General features: G+C 55.4%; 6 protein-coding genes across 6 annotated transcripts; 3 read left to right on the forward strand and 3 right to left on the reverse strand.

Annotated features, from left to right (window-relative positions):
• Positions 1–836: 836 nt before the first annotated feature.
• BO82DRAFT_349932 (uncharacterized protein) lies at positions 837–1,236 on the reverse strand. The gene has a single exon (XM_025634014.1). It carries the CDS (start codon positions 1,226–1,228, stop codon positions 1,040–1,042), a length of 189 nt encoding a protein of 62 aa, XP_025497017.1. The 5' UTR covers positions 1,229–1,236; the 3' UTR covers positions 837–1,039.
• Positions 1,237–5,205: 3,969 nt separating this feature from the next.
• On the forward strand, positions 5,206–6,713 carry BO82DRAFT_272390 (putative C2H2 finger domain protein; the record flags this gene model as incomplete). Its single annotated transcript, XM_025631020.1, has 2 exons — positions 5,206–6,537; positions 6,603–6,713. Coding segments are annotated over 2 exons (1,443 nt in total), but the record flags the coding sequence as incomplete, so codon positions are not given.
• A 581-nt stretch (positions 6,714–7,294) lies between these two features.
• Positions 7,295–8,937, forward strand: BO82DRAFT_388409 (uncharacterized protein; the record flags this gene model as incomplete). The annotated part of the gene is made up of 3 exons (XM_025638384.1): positions 7,295–8,200; positions 8,328–8,492; positions 8,551–8,937. The coding sequence occupies 3 exons, from the start codon at positions 7,295–7,297 to the stop codon at positions 8,935–8,937; spliced, it is 1,458 nt and encodes a 485-aa protein (XP_025497019.1).
• Positions 8,938–9,018: 81 nt separating this feature from the next.
• On the reverse strand, positions 9,019–11,186 carry BO82DRAFT_428171 (flavin-binding monooxygenase-like protein). Its single transcript, XM_025640426.1, has 2 exons — positions 10,954–11,186; positions 9,019–10,884 (listed from the first exon to the last, which is right to left on the reverse strand). Exons 1-2 carry the CDS (start codon positions 10,985–10,987, stop codon positions 9,104–9,106), a joined length of 1,815 nt encoding a protein of 604 aa, XP_025497020.1. The 5' UTR covers positions 10,988–11,186; the 3' UTR covers positions 9,019–9,103.
• Positions 11,187–12,009: 823 nt separating this feature from the next.
• On the forward strand, positions 12,010–13,528 carry BO82DRAFT_325065 (uncharacterized protein; the record flags this gene model as incomplete). The annotated part of the gene is made up of 5 exons (XM_025632858.1): positions 12,010–12,150; positions 12,290–12,516; positions 12,612–12,846; positions 12,913–13,026; positions 13,121–13,528. 5 exons carry the CDS (start codon positions 12,010–12,012, stop codon positions 13,526–13,528), a joined length of 1,125 nt encoding a protein of 374 aa, XP_025497021.1.
• A 1,144-nt stretch (positions 13,529–14,672) lies between these two features.
• On the reverse strand, positions 14,673–17,141 carry BO82DRAFT_349936 (putative MFS lactose permease). Its single transcript, XM_025634015.1, has 6 exons — positions 16,857–17,141; positions 16,588–16,801; positions 16,174–16,523; positions 15,896–16,118; positions 15,402–15,829; positions 14,673–15,346 (listed from the first exon to the last, which is right to left on the reverse strand). Exons 1-6 carry the CDS (start codon positions 16,989–16,991, stop codon positions 15,074–15,076), a joined length of 1,623 nt encoding a protein of 540 aa, XP_025497022.1. The 5' UTR covers positions 16,992–17,141; the 3' UTR covers positions 14,673–15,073.
• Between the last annotated feature and the right edge of the window lie 216 nt (positions 17,142–17,357).

Raw genomic sequence — 17,357 nt, forward strand, 5'->3', positions numbered from 1 at the left:
CCCCCCCCCCCCCCCCCCCCCCCCCTTTCGCAAGCGACAAGAAAAGTGGGAATGATTGATAAGGATAGTTACTCAGTCATTAGTTCCGGTTAGTGCAATTTGCCAAAATAACGAGCGGACCGACACCAGCCATCAATCTAAAGAAGCTTAGGGAAGGGCAAAGAATAAAAGACACGAAGAACGGCGGACAACAGCAAAATGGGGAAAAGGGGGGGGGGCGGGGGGAGAAACAATCATTGTACGTGTGAGTAGACTAGAATAGCGAAATCCTGGATATCCACTGGGCATCTCGGTTGAATCGTAGATTCCACTTGGGAGGTGGTGCTAGACGAGCCAATTAGCCGTGGAAAACAGCTGCAAGATGACCAGGCGGGAAAGTCTCGGCTTGTGCGGGCTGCAGCAGTTGACCAGCATTAGACCTGATCAGGGTTAGTACTGGCCCTGACGCCCGAGGTGAGAATTGCGCTAGTACGGCCAGTTATGGCCAGTACGATTGCTGTATTGCTGTATGGTGCAGCGTATGGCTGTATGCGAAAACACGAGCCATCCACCAATCGCCACCACCATCTGGTTTCCCCCCCCCATCTTCCCCCCCAGCTCATCCATGGTTTAGGATCCGAGCAACTTTACTGCTCGTCCCCTGCCAGTCGCTTCGATCTGCCCTACTCTTCCCCCCTCTCTCTAGACTATATTCCAGCGGACGCGTGCAGATGCAAATGACCGTATCCCCATTCAAGAACCGAGGGGCCCTATGTTATTGGCCCTAATTAAAGAGGGTTCTGCATGCTGCATCCCAAAGGAGGTGCTGCTGCTGATGGTGCTGCTGCTGATGGTGCTGCTGCTTCAGAAGGATGGTGCAATGATTATTTTCTCGGAGGAATGAGAGGCAGCGAATTGGAATCTCACTTGCATCAAATGGTCTGTTCACCCGTCCAAACAGGGTCGTGATTGTTAAAGGGAAGCACTTTGTTCTGTGAGCTTGGTGAGGGCAAGTGCCACTAACAGGTGACTGTGAGTTGCATGGAATGGATGGTGAGGGTTAGTCGTTCGGTCGGTCGGCCGGTCGGTCGCGGAAGAGCTCGGGGCAAGCACTGGAATGGGAGAGTCTCCCAGGCGGAGCAGGGACCGTTGTTGGCCTTGAACGGGGAATGAGGTTCTTTGTTCTGCTGGCTGTCCGTGCAGGCCCTGCTGGTGTCAATCCTTCCTTACCTGGGAGTCGAAATATCATACATGCAGACATCAAGGGGGGAGGGAAGAGGAAAGATAGAGGGTAGAATCCATAATGATTGTTGACGCAGTCTATAAGGTTATACGAAGGTAGGTAGGGATAGTAATACATAGTACGGAGTATGAACATATCACAACCATATTAATGATTCCACTGGATCGGAGTAGCCATCGAAGCTTCGATGGGGAGTGGATCGGGGAGGGTCTGTTCCGTCAAAAAGTCGTGTTTATTTTCCGGCGTGTCAACCCCCGACCGCTGACTAAGCAGGGAAGACTGACCAGACACAGTCAGTCAGTCACAGTCTGGGAACTCCTCATCATCATCATTGTTTTGATTGTTTGTTGCAAGGACCCCCTTCTGCCCCTTCAACTGAAACGATAATCCTTCAATCATCAATAGTCAATAATGATGCTGGAGTACTTACTCCGTAGCCAGAGTGACTCGCTCCGTCCCGCGTAAGACTCGGCAGCAGCAGCAGCAGCAGCATGACCACCACCACACCGGCCCAGCATCTGTCATGCATTCCACGACGCAAGGAGCAGCAGATCGCTTGCTTGCCCCTTTTTCGTCGCGCCGAGTCTCCCAAGCCAAGACCACTTTTTATCGTGATGATACGATCGGTGCATCTGATTTGCGCCCGCGGGGTTTAATCGCATTTCCGGTGACCACCAGACTGAGGGGAAGGGGGAGGGGGGAGGGGGGAACACCATTGCTCCCTACCTGGTTCAGTAACCATCCCCGGTGTTTAGGAATCCTGACTGCGACTAGGATAGTATCGAACAATCCCTCTGTTGTTCATGAGCGTGGTCGTCGGCGTCATGACAGTTGTAGTATCGTGGGGAAGGGGTGCAAAGTGACGTGCAAGTCTCCTGTCCCCCTTCCTCCCTGGGGGATTCTGACTTCTGATCGATCGTCGTGGCCGCCCCCCCTCTTCCCCGTCTGCTAAGCTTAAAGCCAAACTCCACCAAACAGGGAAATAGAACAGACCAGAGGGCTGATTCCTGCTGGGGTCGGGCTGGCCGATCGTCGAACTGCGCTCCACATGCCTATCTGACCAAGCTTAGTTGACAGGGAAGATACTCCAGTAGTGCCAATTCAATAAAAAGTAAGAATAGAACCAAAGGCGAGCGATAGAGAGAGGGACGACCATTCATGAGGGGAAAAAAGGACTGTACCTTCCGGATAGAGTGATTATCATTCCAGCCATCCGCGTGCATAGGGAGCGAGCAGCAATTGAGGACCGAGGAAGTTGGTTGACTGAGTGACTCTGCCTGGGCTCTGGCCTCCAGGCTGAGTAATTTACTTCCCGAGCCGGAGAAGGGGAGTGGTTACTTGAAGGGGCAATCACCTCAACATAGGTACGATCCTATGGTGTAGGGTCGTACGTGAGTACTACGGAGTACTAGGTAGGAAGTAGGGTTCTCCCATGAAGAGGGGACGGGGGATGTAGAACCGGGTTTGAGATTCCTCATCGCTGGTCCGGAATTATTATTCTTATCATTCTTATTGTTTTGATCATTTTTGTGGAAATTCTGTACTTATGATTCTTTACAAACTCGGTCAGGACCACGCTGCAGAAGGGAGGTCTAGCCGATTCGATGCCATTGAGTCGCTGGTTGCTGGTTGGGACAGAGTCCGTTTGAGGATGGAGATGATGCTGATGACAACGACTCTACAAGAGCAAGCGATAGAGTAGTTGTTCGGGTCTACCCCTCCATCCCTACGTAGTGTGATGTGGAACAGAATCATGTGGTGGTCGGTTGGACTTAGCACTTAATTCAAGCGGAGGAAGAACAGGACCGAAGAACAAAAGAACTAAGGAAGACAGGAAGCTGGATGGGAATGGGAAGAGCCGAGAAGGTGGAAACCCTTTTTGGGCGTCTGGTCTGGTACCAGAGCCCTGTCAACCACGTTGCCGTTGATCAGTTGTCCTGGTCGTTTAGTGTCTTTAGTGTCTTTAGTCTGTTTAGTGACTTTTAGTCTCCTTTTTTTTCTCGGTTACTTTGGTTAGTCTGGGAAGGGAAAAAAAGGGTGGGTGGGGAAACGAGCATTGCGATCCATGGGCGATGGGTAAGACTGTCTGCCTGTCTGCCTGTCTGCCTGCCTGGCTGTCTGGCTGTCTGTCTGTTGGATGTTGCTGTTAGTCTCTATCTGTATCTTGTTGTCTCATTCTCTATTGCCCTCATTCTCTCTGTTTCGCTTTCAGAATAGTCTCAGTCAGACAGAGGGAAATCATCACAAAGAATGAATAGTTGGATTGTCGAGACATTGACTCGCTCACCTGGTCCCGATCCAGTCCCAGCCGTGCAAGACAAAACCCGCTTACCTGTATCATACCGTACATACTGTACATACCGTACCGGACTGCAGGAGCAGTGATTCCCCAGATTAGGGGATGCAGCCCGACATTCACTCGCTTCTTTCTCTATGGAGCGTACGGAGCAGAGTACCCTAAACTAAATTATCCTTCGCTGATGTTGAACTACTGCTGCTGCTGCTGCTATTGCTGCTGCTGCAGTCCCATGGTTGATTGATCTACCTCTTTGGATTGTTTTTTTTTTGTTCCCTCCTCTTGCTTCTCTTCCTCCATTTATGTTTTGTGTTTACCTTTTCCTGGTCCAGGGGACTCCTGCTGCAGAAGTCGAATTCTCGCCCTGAAGAAACCGTCCATTGCAGAAGCAATCCAGCCTTTTCCTTCATTTCCAGCTTTTGCCTTTGACTTTTCCTAATTCTTCTCTTTGGGACTTCCTCGTCTAATATTCCTGACAATCTAGCTGATTTAGGGTGGGTAATTTCTCCCTGGTAATAATTCGTGACCGGAGAATACCCAGAAAAAATACCATCGCTTTCCTTTCTTGGCTATCTCTTTGCTCTCTTTTGCGCTCGCACTCACTCACTCTCTGTCTGTCTCTCTTGGTTTTGGCTGGTTTCTATTTTCCCTTTTACTGGTTATTTTTTTTCCCCTGTCATTTTTATTTTCTTTTTGAATTCGCTTTTTCGTTAATTCTTCTCTTTTGCTCCCCCTCCCCTCCCCTCCCTCCGTCTTCTCTTTTCCCTCTCTTTCTTCCCCCCCCCCCCGCGCTGGCCAGACCCGGCTTTGGACTGGTCTGGATACGTCTTCATTCCCGGGTTGTTTGGGCCTGCGAAGGTCTCTGCCCATCCCGACCAGCAATCAATCATTCATCGACTTTTTGCACCTTTGCTTTGGCTAGTCTACCCAGTCTACCTAGTCTACTAAAATCTTCACCCGTTCCCAGAATAAATAAAATCAAAAGAGGCCCCGGACCGGCCAGCCGCAGCACCGAATCATCATTTATCTCCACCTTATCTTCTTCTTCTACTACCACTACTACTTCTTTCTCCCTCTTCCACTGCACACTAACTGCGCACTATTACTCCTCCCACTACTACTACTAATCATCCCATCTCACCACCTCACCATCTCACCATCTCACCATCTCACCATCTCACAACTTTTACCATCTTCTCTGCTATCCTCCCACGCCATTCCCCCTCAAACATCATCATTACCCATTTTGTGTGGCTCTTACCATCATCAGCCTTTCCCTGCGCCTCGTTGACTCACCTTCACACTCGCACTTCGCCTTTCGTCATTCCACGGTACGTCAGTTGTTGACCTGAGGGTCGCATCTAGCCGCATATCGCCTGCCTCGTCTTGACCACGCCTCGGTCCGATCGACCACTTCATCTGATCTTCAATCATACAGACCATGTGCGTGAGTGTCTAATCGTCACCTTTCCAAGAAGAACTTGCTGGCGACTGGTTTGGTGCCTTTGTACGACCAAGAGACGGGTGGCTTGATTTGCCTTTGTTCCTCATTTGCTGCTTCTGGGATATGACTCCCAACTGAGCGCAAGTGGTTCACCAAGCATCGACTTGAGACCGTGACGACCGTGACAACGGATTGATCGTGTGCGATCATTCTCATCCCGACTCCCCCGCGAGATCGCTTGTGGCGATCCCATCGCCCCTCCTGGATCCTCCGGACATCTCTGGAGGCCTCTCTGGCAGTCGATATTGGACTCTCGGAACCGAAAGCGTTGCTTTTCCCCAAGGACCTTTACCCTCGACTCTGACCAACGCCCCGTTGAACGTGGTCGACCTGTTCCCGTCTACCGGCTACCCTCGTGATACCAGCGCCACCATGGCTGCCCTTGCTATTCCCGCCCCCGGCATGGGGCCCTCTCTCGAAGCGCTGTCGGCTCCCCCGCCGTTGAACACCCGTCGTCCGGGCGCTCCTCCCCTGCCCAGCATGGAGCTCCCCAGCCGACAGTTCCCCGGAGCTTTGAAATACACTCAACTCCCCAACCCCTCGGCCCTCAATCCGAGTGTCAGCAACCTCTTGACCCCACCGGCGACGAGTCAATCGGGCGAATCCACCCCAGTCACAACTGCGCACCAGACGACCGCGGGGAATATTCCATCCGTACCAGCCACCCCAGATCTGGGTCCGTTCTGGCCAACACAGAGCTCATATGGCAGTGCGTCGGGCGCAGCGGCTGCACGCCCGTCGTGGGCATCGAGCTTGAGCCCCTATGCGAGTCGCGACACCTTCTCGCCGCCTGGAAATAATCCGATTAGTCGCAATGCGGTCACATCGCCTACGGGAGCGGACTCGATACCGCACGGGTACGAGATGAACCAGCTGCCGCCTTTCCAACAACCGATCCCTGTCACTGCCGCGCAACAGCCCCCACACGCGCTCACGCATGCGGTGTTATCTGCACAGCACGGCCTCCCTCCCGTGCCTTCTCCGCAGCCGCTCCCATCGAACGATCCCTACATGGTCAAGTCCTCATCCGCGCCCGCCTATAGCACGGTCCAGCAGCTGGCCAGTCCGCCGGGGAGCTATTCCCCCTATGGCCCCACCGCAATGAGCATGCAACCCCCCGGCCGGGTCGCGTCGAACCCCCACCCTGCGCATCACCTGAACTACCAACGGCAGCCCTGGCCGTCATATACCCTCCCTGGGTCGAGTGGGCCGGTGTGGACGAACCTGCACGCCCCGAACACACAGATGTCATTGACGGCGCCAAATACGATGATGCCCCACACGTTCAACAGTGGGTTCGAGGCGCAGATGCAGCGGATGTATGGCGGACACCTGCCGCCTCCGGGCCACGGAGGACCAGGCCCCGCCAACGACCGACCGTTCAAGTGCGATCAATGTCCCCAGAGCTTCAACCGCAACCATGACCTGAAACGACATAAGCGGATTCATCTGTCGGTCAAGCCTTTCCCTTGCAACCACTGCGACAAGAGTTTCTCCCGCAAGGATGCTCTCAAGGTATGCCCCCCCCCCAACTTGAAATTGCCTTTCTTCTACGATGTATACTAACAAAAGCTTTACAGCGACATATGCTAGTCAAGGGGTGCGGGAAGGGCGATTCCGAGTCGAACACGACGCGGCCGACGGTTAAGGAGGAGGACCGCAGCGACGACTCCCACGGCCAACAGGCTTAACGGGGCCAGGGGAGCACCAACGGAGCACATGCATGTTTACGGCGTTGTGAGAATTGTTTATAGTGTTAAGGCCGCAGCGGTTTCTTGTCTTGTATCTAGTTTCATTGCGGGCCGGGGACTGGGACTGGGACGGGATTTGTCTGTTGAGTTGGCATCAGCGATGGGTTTGAAATTTGCTGTTTGTTGGTTGTGTGTATACGTATGTGGTATGTAAGTAGAGCGATTTTCTGTTGGGTAGTCCGGAGCGTTGGGCGACTTGCTGTTTGGATAGGATATGGAGATATGAGCTATCATTTTTGGTCTATGATTCCTTGCTTCGTTGGTGTGTGTGGAACACGGGCAACAGCATCGAGTGTGGTGGTGGTGGTGGTGGTGGTGGTGGTGCGACTCGACTCGGCCAAAGTAGATCCGTATAGGTTTCTCCGTGATTTGGCGGTGCTGTGTTCGTCCCATGAAGCTGCACTCGAATTCCGTTTATTATATAACAAGTCCGAACACACCTCCCTCTCCCAAACCAATATACAAGACCCATCCCAACCCTCCCATCACCATTATAATATCCTCGGACTTCAATCATCACAATGCCCCTCCCATACGTCCCAATATCCCCCCTCCTCCCCCTCGCCCTCCCCCTCCTCCTCCTCTGCCTCCTCACCCCAACCCTAACCCCCCCAGTCCAGAGCCAATACATCTCCCCGATCCCCGCCCTCCCCCTGCCCAGCAACACCCCCATCACCGCCACCTACCACGCCCCCACCCCTTACCTCTCCGAGCTCTCGGCCCCGAAACTCTCCGCCGTGAACGCCAGCGCCTTCGAATGGTGGTACTTCGACGCCGTCGCCGCCCACAACCCCAACCTCTCCGCCGTGGTAACCTTCTTCACCAGCAGCCCCGCCGCGTTTCCCATGGCGCCCCGGAATGGCAGTTCCGTGGTCTGGAGTTATGTCTATGTCAGTTTACCGGATTCTCCGTCGGGTCCCGGGGGGGATGAAGCTGGGGGTGGGAATGGGGGCAACGATCGCGGCGATAAGGGCGATCAGGGCGATAAAGGTGATCAGGAGGAGCCCGGGGACTTGATGGGAAGGGGGATGCCGTACCGCCCGATGATCGGGGATGGACGCGTGGTGAGTGAGATGGGCGTCGCGGGGGAGGAGAGTGAGGGCATCGTGTTGGGGGATGGCGGCGGGTGGAATGTGGGGTTCTGGGAGGGGTTGGGCGGGTGGGTTGCGAGTTCGGGGGGGTATCCTGGTTTCTCCGGGGAGGGGTTTAAGAGGGGGAAGGGGAGGGGGAAGGGGAAGAATAAGGGGAAAGGGGGCAAGAGGGTGGTTGCGCGTGGGCTTGGGGATGGCAGCGGGGGGTTGTTGGCGAGGGGGAGGGCGGCTGCTCCTGCCGCTGCTGCTGCTGCTGCTGCTGCTGCTGCTGCTGCTGCTGCTGGGGCTACGGCAGGCCCGAATCTGGATGTTTGGGTCGGGTGGGAGGGGAGTAGGGTTAGTGGGCGGTTGAGGTTGGAGAATGTTCGTGCCTGCTTTTTCTTCCGGTTCTTCTGTTCTTGCTTGGGTGTCTATTTCTTGGATGTCTTCCTGCTTGGAGGTGTATGCAAGCTCACGCTGACAGGCGACCGCCCCCCGAACGCCCTGCACAACATCCCACCGGTTCGATCCCTCACTGAGACTTGGGTCGATCGGGTGGGTGAGCATCGTGCCACATGCGAAGGCCACCGTGGATCTGATCGTGGATGGAGAGGAGGTCAAGTTCGAGGGATATGGGTACCATGATAAGGTATGCTCACTCTCTCGTCGCCGGTGATTATTGTACAGTACCCTACTAAGCCAGGCAGAACTGGTCGGAACGCCCCTTTCACTCGCTCGTCAAGAAATGGTTCTGGGGCCACGCGCACGTCGGCCCCTACTCGCTGGTCTGGTTCCAGGAGACGCCGCTCAACGCGCCGGTCCCCGTGGCCAGCGCGTCCGTCCTCAAAGATGGGGTGACCGTGCTGAGCGGCTGTGAGGCCGGGATTGTCAGCGTGCAGCGAGTCAGCCATGCTGCGGCGTCCGGGTTCGCGGTCGAGGTGGTGATGAGGGGGGTGAATGTGACGATGCTGGGGACGCGAGAGGTGGCGGGCGATGGGCAGCACTTCTTCCGGTGGACGGGGACGGTCGATGGGGAGGTGCTGGGCCAGAAAGTGAATGGGGGAGTGGCGGTCTTTGAGGAGTTTGATCTGTGAGTTTGAGGCGGATATGTCCACCCGGGAGAATGAGTTAGGGCTATGTTTGGTAGTTGGGCCTAGAAAGAAAAGTAGGCACTGCAGGACTGGGCATGCTCGGAAACCTTTGCTGCTGCTATTTCGTAAATGACATCTGCTTACATTTGTTCATTGATAATCATCCAAATCAGTCCACCATCCACTCTTCCACCAATCCACGATAATCCTCCATCCCATACGGTTCCAGCCACTTCAGCGATTTGCCCTTTCTCCGATAATCCAGTCCCAAGTCCCGCAATAACAAATCCATGTACGGCAACGCATCGAACACGAAATCCGGATTCCTGCGTCCAAACCCGCCCGGATACCGATGCACGCCAAACTGACTGTGCAGTGTCATCTCCCAGACCAGATCCGCATCTACATTGGAGGAGGACTGCAACTGCAGAGCTTTCCTGGCGTGGTCGGGACACCGCTCGTGACTCTTCACGGTCAGCTTCTCGCCCATCCACGCCGCCACCCACAGCGCCTGCGCCTGCGCCACCATCGCCGTATTGATCGTCATCGTCAGGCCCAAGCACGCGATCGAACGCTCCTTGCCCAGTTCGCCCACGGGGACCATGAACCGGGTCAGACGCAGGGGATGGCCCGCAGCGGCCGGCGCATCGTCCGCGAGGGGCTTATACCCCTTGACCATAGGGGGCGGATGCTGCAGGCGGGGGAATCGTCGTCGAATCTCCTGGTCAGCCAGCCGCACAATCTCCCGGGGCACGCAGTCCTCAGCCTCGGGCAACCCCAATTCTTGCTCCAGGGAGGCCGGTACAAACTGGATTTCAGGCTTGGCCTTCCACCCGGTCGCACATACCAACGCGCGGACCTTCTCAATCACCCGGCCGGACTCCAGCTGTACGGTCTGATCTGACAGGTTCCCCACCTCATCCACATGTACCCGCACGCGCCCACTGCGCACCAGCTCGAAGAAATCCGTCGGGTAGTTGAGGATGCTCAGCCCGCTGGCGATCCAGAAGGGACTGATCCAGGGGACCAGCTTGCGGGTCTCCGGGTGCGCGGCGTAGTTGTTCAGCGTGAGGACGTCGTTGCCCAGCACCCACCAGAAGGCGTCCACGACCTTCCGGCCGAGCCAGGTGCCGTGCAGCAGCCACCGCACGGTGGAGCAGCCGTCACCCGCGGCGCCCCAGATGCACGGGCTGAACCAGGTCAGCAGCCGCGTGGTCACCAGCTTCTCCAGCCATTTCTTCAGCGGCGTCACGTACGGCGGCGCCATCCAGATCGGGCCGTGGCCTGTCGACCGGATGATCCAGTCCACTTGGTACGGGGTGGTCGTCGCGGCGGCGTACACGGCATCCCAGGCGGATTTGGTGCCGCCAAAGATCACGATGCTTCCGTTTGTGTCTTCTGGTGGGGAGGTGGTTTGCGAGGGGGGAGCGAAGATCTGGTCTTGGTGGTGGCGTAAATCCCTGATGTGGAACAAGGGCCGGGCGAATTGTTCCTGGCCGGGGAAGTGGGGGAGGTAGGGCTGCGAGGTGATCCCCGTCGCGAGGATGAGTTTGCTGGTGTGTAGGGTGGAGGTTTCGGTGATCGCATCGGGGTTTTCAGAGTCCCAATGGTCGACGGTCAAGGTCCAGGTGGTGTCGGGTTCGTGTTGGATGGTGCGCACGCGCCGTCGGAGGTGAATGTACGGTGTCAGCTGGAAGTGCTCTGCGAAATCGGCGAGGTATTTCTGGATCACCGCTCCGGGGAGATGCTCGCCGGGCGCGACACCGTAGGAATCGTCCAGAGGGAAGTCGCTGAACTCGTAGGTGCCTCGCATGTTGTTTGACTTGAGGCCCTCGTATAGGCGGTGTTGGGCCCAGACGCCTCCAACGGTGTCGGCGGCCTCGAGGAGGAGGATGGAGGCATTGGGGTGGACTTGGTGGTAGGTTTTGAGGGCAGCCAGGCCGCTCCAGCCTGTTGAGTGCGAATCAGTATGAGTTCAAGCCTAAGATAAGAGCCAATGCATGATGCATGCAGCCTTACCTGCGCCGATGATGGTCACATCCACTGACTCCATTATGACAGCAGACACCGGCAATGGGAAGGAGCACCGGAAAAAAAAGCAACGAGTGGAAGGGGAGGAAGAAGTGGAAGAATAAAAATAGCCCGGGAAGGGGGAGAGGAGGGGAATTGACTGACAGATAAACGTGCCGATCGGTGGCAGTTTTTAATCTCCGTCATTCCCTTCCCTCCCCTCTCTCTCCTTACATTATTGCACGAACAAGGAAAGTGGATGATCGCAATAACGACGGAGGTTGCACCGGTGTTGTTGTGGCGGGGTCCATTCCCCCACTAACACCGCTTAGGGTTAACGAACAGTGAGTGTCTCCAGTTGGCTCCACCGTTGGAGGGAGATGACAGCTCGGCTCATCCGCTGAAGCAACGGTCTGACAGGCGGCACAATCCATGCCACAAGCCATGCTACAAGCCCTGCTACAAGCCATGCCATGGGCCCACTTCCTGGCCATTGGCCACTGGCCGCTGGTGTCACAGTGCCCCCTCTCGGGGGGAGTCGGGCTTCCCCCCTGTTCTAAGCCCAGGGGGGCCACCCGTTCATCGGACATGGGTCACCAAACGGTCAGTAGTCTAGTTACTCCATAGTTCGCTATACCTTGCCCATTGTCCACTTCCCTGTTCGGTCCTGCAGGAAGCGGTACTGTTGCTAGTCTAGTTACCTCCAAGCTACCCTACCTGCAAGAAGTACCAGGACGGGGAAAGTGGAGCCCATCATGGATGTCCTATGCGGGTTCTGCGTTTGTCTTGCCAAGCCATTGACAAGTCGGCATTTGTGTTTGCGTGGCCCAGGGGGAAAAAGTGATACATAGAAGCAAAGAGCAAACAACGAAAAAAAATGAATGCACAGATCATCATGCGAATTACTCTCTGTATCTCTTCCCCTGATAAAACCTGTCTTATACATAATGTCCCCTCTTCCCTCCCTCCGATCTGATCTGCCTTGCTCTGAAATGGTTTCACAGGCAATATTCTTTTTCCCTCCATCTTCTTCTCGTCTTCTGCTTCCTTTCCTTTCCCGGCTTCATGGCTGACGATTTCGTCATTGAGGCTTTTACTCTCCTGGCTATTGCTATTCTGACCATTGCCTGCCGCATCGCGGCACGATGGATTACGGCGGGGCCCAAGAGTTTCGCACTGGATGACTATTTGATGCCGGTTGCAGGGGTACGTCTGACTTGCCGACCAGCTATGCTGCTGACTCTTGACCCTCCACCACCCCCCACTTCTTTACTCTCCTTTCACGACAATCACACAAAGCTCTATCGGTCGGTATCCCAACAATAACCCATTTTCTTTCTGGTAGGTAGTGTATGCCCTCGAAACCGGCGCCGCCTACTGCGTCAGCGCCTGGTGGCATGGCCTCGCCAACAACTCCATGACCGCGGCCGAGCGCGCGGCGCTCTCGCCGCAGTCCGACGAGTACCGGCTCCGCGTCGGGGGATCCAAGACCCAGGTGCTGGGATGGTCGCTGTACACCACTTTGCTGTGGTTGCTCAAGACGTGCATGGCGGTGTTCTATTCGAGACTGACGTACGCCTCCCTCCCTTTTGTTCCTGTCATTTCTCTGCGTTATTTGCTCGATGAATCTGTGTCTGAGGTTCAGCTCAAATGACCCCACAATCTAGGGCTGGGCTGTACAACATGACCCGTCGCATCCGCCTCGCCTACATCTTCGTCGCCTGCACCTACATCGCAGTCATCCTGAGTATCCTGCTGGGGTGTCATCCGCTCCACAAGAACTGGCAGATCCACCCGGATCCCGGGAACTATTGTCAGCCGGCCGTCTCGCATATCGATGTGTACGTGACGGTGACGCTGAATGTGGCGACGGATGTGTATCTGATTTCGATTCCGTTTCCCGTACGCCTCGCCCCAGATTCCCAACCCGTGAGGTGTAGAACTTGATGCTGATCGCGATGGGAATAGATCCTCTTCAAAGCCCGTCTCCCGTGGCGCGAGAAGCTCGAGTTGGTGGTCTTGTTCAGCGGCGGGTTATTTGTCATGGCGGCGGGGATCCTGCGGTGTGTGTTGATCGTCACGGTGCGTAACCCCTTACTTGACTCTTCTGTCGAGTGATTGATCTTCCGCCCCTTTTGACGAATGACAACGAATACCTGCTAACAACAACAAACAGGCCGGCGCAAACGGCGCCTCGCAAGCCGGCAGCTGGGCCTGCCGCGAGACCTTCGTCGCCGTCATCATCGGCAACCTCCCCATGATATACCCCGTGTGTCGCCGGATGGTCAAACGGGCGGGCACATACTGGTCGTCCCATAGCCTCAACGCCAAGGACGGAAGTACCACGACTGGCCCTGGAGGGTCGGGGTATCCCCTTTCTGAGGGGGAGCATCAGAGTGCGCATTCGCAGTCTCGGAAGAAGAAGTTCCGGCATCCCTTGTCGTTGCCGGATACGCAGTGGACGCAGTTGGGGACGGTCAGTGATGAACATATCCTGCTCGCCGCGGTGGATGAGGAGGGGCGGCGGGTAGAAGGGGAGGGGGGCATTCATGTGGTTCAGGAGTTGATTATTACAAGGAATTGAACTGGTTATCTGGGGGGTGGGGGCTGGAGTTGTAGGTGCTATGACTACACCGTGTTATGTTGTTACGATATTGTAAATATCTTTGTTCATGAGTTTATAGATTGGTTTTGCTTTCTGTCTAAAGTTGTAGTCAATTCCTCTCTATACTAGGGATCTCTCCCAGCATTCAAATAGGATCCTGTATTTTCGCCAGCTGTCGTTGCAATTTGGTCCTTGGGCGCATTAGCTCTGCTTGATGGACCATCCTGACAAAAACAGAAAGATGATGCATCACCAACCAAGTTCTCTGTGTTCAAGCCTACCTGTGCCATGCGCTTCGCTACATTGTACGAGAGAATCAGAATGCTAGTCTCTAGGTCGTGGCAATGATGCAGTATGAGGAACAATGGCCCAGGATAGTGATATCGCGCACAATAAGAACTAAGCTAATTCCTTACTGCCCGTCACGCCCATTATGCTATCTTAGAATATAGTTGATCTATGCGATCATGTGACCAGACAAGCCCACCAAGACCCCGATGACGATAGCCTCAGATCGCCCATAGCGTAAGATTGACATCCCTCATCCCGCCGCTCAATTTGAGCCTTACCCCTTCTTCCCCCCCTCCCGTAGAAAACTAACCCTATCCTTCAGCGTCAACAGACCATTTCATCATCTCATCCATCAGAACGTAGACATCAACCTCCAATCTCCATCTCGAACGGCCGAAGTCGTAGAAAGAGGAAACCCGCCGCTTTCCGGCGGTAGACTGCAACAACCCCCACTGCCCAAACAATCCAACCCATCGAACCCAAGCAGGAATCAAAGCCGAGATAGTCAAACAGGAACCAATGCGGTCCAACGGGATATGAACACTCGAGCAAAGTGTTCGGGGGAATCTGGAAAAGACAACCCACTCCCTACCGGGAAGACTATCAACGAACTGAGAGGCTTCAGGGGAGGTTCTGGGACGTGTCTGATATGATTCTTGATGGTTGGTTGAACTAGCTACGTTCCGCACGTAAACAAGATGAAAAGGCCTTTGGAATCACGTGGCCGGATTACTTAGCGCTGACAAAGACGTTCGATGTCTGAATGCACTGGGTATTCTGCACGTTTTGAAGAAGCTAGGGGGTGCAGGATAAGTCGATGGATGAATATATACGATGATAGAGAGTGAGATGGAGTGAGCAGATTGATTGTTGATTATGTATGGCGTTTGAGCCTTGTCTCACAAGTTGCTTGCTGCGAGGAAGCTCAATACCCGCGCTATAGCGTAGGTCTTATCTTCTTCTGGGCAGAAAGCTTACTTAATCTTAAGTGTTGACCAGAAGAAAAAGCAGTAGTCAAAACCGGACGGTGCAGCAGTCGCGGCAGCAGTAGCAGCAGCAGCAGCGCCTTCCTTAATTAATGATAAGTTATAACTTATAGTGCCCCTACTCCCAAGACAAGCAGAATGGAATGATCGACTCTCACTGCGAACACATCCAGACAATCCCAACAATCCAGAACTAGCCTCCCATTACGCCTCCACGGCTTCTCACTCAATCACCTTTGAGTGTGTATCACGCCTCGGTCTCCTTGGTGATCTGCGTCGCCTCGCCGCCGGACACCAGCACCTCGTCGCGCTTCAGCGAGGCCTTGACCGGGTTCTTGGCCTGGAAGATCTCGGTCAACTCCTCGAGGGTGCGCTTACTGGTCTCGACGAACAGGAAGTAGATGACGATGACCTCGAGGGTATCCCAGAAGATGAAGAGGAAGTAGTACTTCCAGCCGGCGCGGGTGAAGGCGATGCCGGTGACGAAGGTGTTGTAGAAGGAGGCGATGTTGACGAAGAACTACCTCACTCATTAGAATCCTTTCACGGGAAGGACTGCCAGGAAGGGAACTTACGTTGTTCATGCCCATGCCCTTGGCGCGGGACTCGTACCGCAGGCACTCGACGGGGTACATGGCCTGGTTGGGCGTCCAGCCGGCGGAGATGACGAAGCCGAAGATGAAGATCATGGCGATCTGCGCGCGCGCGGTGATGCCGCTCTTGGCGGTCGGGACGCCGTCCGGCCCGTCGACGACGTTGGTCGCGTTCAACGCCGTGACGATGATGAACAGCACCACCACCAGACTGGTCGACACGAGCAGCTGCTGCCGCCGGCCGAAGCGGTCCGTCAGCAGCGCCCCGGACACGGCGCCGATCAGCGACACCACGTTCTGCAGACCCTGCAGCAGGAGCTGCGTGTTGTTGCTGGTGATCCCCGCGCCACGGAGCATCTGCGGGTAGTAGTAGCTGACGGGGCCGTTGCCGGACCATTGGCCGAAGAGAGCTGTGGGGTGTCAGTTACGATATGACTAGGGTGAGGGGGCTTCTGGGACACTGTGAGAAGGCTCACCCATGAAGATCACCAGCATGGACCGATACCGCGTCTCGCGGGTGTTGAACAGCTCGCGGTAATCCCACCACCGCTTGTCGGACCCCGTCTTGGAAATATCCTCCATCATCTCCCGGTACTCCAGCTGCACGATTGGAGCGTTGCGGTCGCCCTCGCCGTGGTACTCGGCCAGAACCTTGAGGGCATCTTCGTGGCGATCGTGGGACATGAGCCAACGGGGGGACTAGACACACGATTAGCATTTCTTCATGGCCCGGATCATCCCGAGAAAGACCTACCTCAGGGAGGAAGTAAACGAAGCACAACACCAGCCCGGAGAAAATCATCTGCAGCCAGATCGGAATCCGCCAGCTCATGTCGCTCTGGATGTGGCTGGTGCGCCAGGGGATGAAAGTTCCCGGAATACCGCCTCCGAACCACAGCACGTTGTACAGACCCGTCATGGCACCGCGGTAGGCTGGGTGGGCCATCTCCGACACGTACGCCGGTCCGGCAGTGGCCGAGGTCGCCACGCCAAATCCCAGGAGGAAACGGCCGCCCATAAATCCGCCCAGGTTGTGGCACGAGGCTTGAACGCAGGTTCCGATGATGATGAAGATGGCGCCGATCGCCATGCCGACTCGTCGTCCTATCGTACACGCGTCAGATCCTTGATTCCGTGGTCAGACCAAAGGATATGGAGAAGAAAGTACCCTTGAAATCAGTGAAGGGACCCGCCGTGAACGATCCCACAATGTTTCCGATGGTATAGATGGCATACACGATACCGGTCGAGGGGGTACCGGCATCCGGGTCGAATCCGAAGTAATCGCGGTACTGGGGATAACTGTTGATCGAGCCCATCAGGGAACCGTCGTAACCGTTGATGCAGGAGTTGAGCATAGCGACGGCGATACAGCAGTACAGCTACTGTCCGTGAGCATCCACCACGCACCCAGAAATTCCGGGACTGTATACGTACCTTGAGCATGCTCTTGCTCCACAGACTGGGCTTCTGCTGGATGGTGGCCACCGCCAACGCCGCATTGTGGACCCCCTTGACCTGGACCTCAGACGAGTCCAGGTGGGAGACCTCCGCCGTGTGTTTCTCAGACATGGTGAGAGAGCTTCCGGGACAATCTTTCGAAATTGATGTTCAAAGCTGACCTGCAAAAAAGAAAGAGAAACCGAAATCTGGAGCGGACATCCGGGAGCTCATATATACCATCGAAAGTATCGAAGCGAGGGCGAGCGGGCGAAGGGGGTGGTGGCATGGTAAGACTGGGTATTGCTGCATGTCTGACTATAGTCCCTCCTGTCACCAGATGCCGCGGAAAATTTGCTGCGGAGGACGCGCTGTGATAGGACGGGGACTGGCGAAGAATAGGCTGAGTGGCGGGCTAATTGCAGCAAGGATGAGACCCCGTATCCAAACGGGATTAGATGAATCTGGGGAAGCTGGGGATGCCCGAAGGCGAGTGTC

This window comes from Aspergillus uvarum (genome assembly GCF_003184745.1).
Source record: "Aspergillus uvarum CBS 121591 unplaced genomic scaffold BO82scaffold_2, whole genome shotgun sequence".
NCBI classification, from domain to species: Eukaryota; Fungi; Ascomycota; class Eurotiomycetes; order Eurotiales; family Aspergillaceae; genus Aspergillus; species Aspergillus uvarum.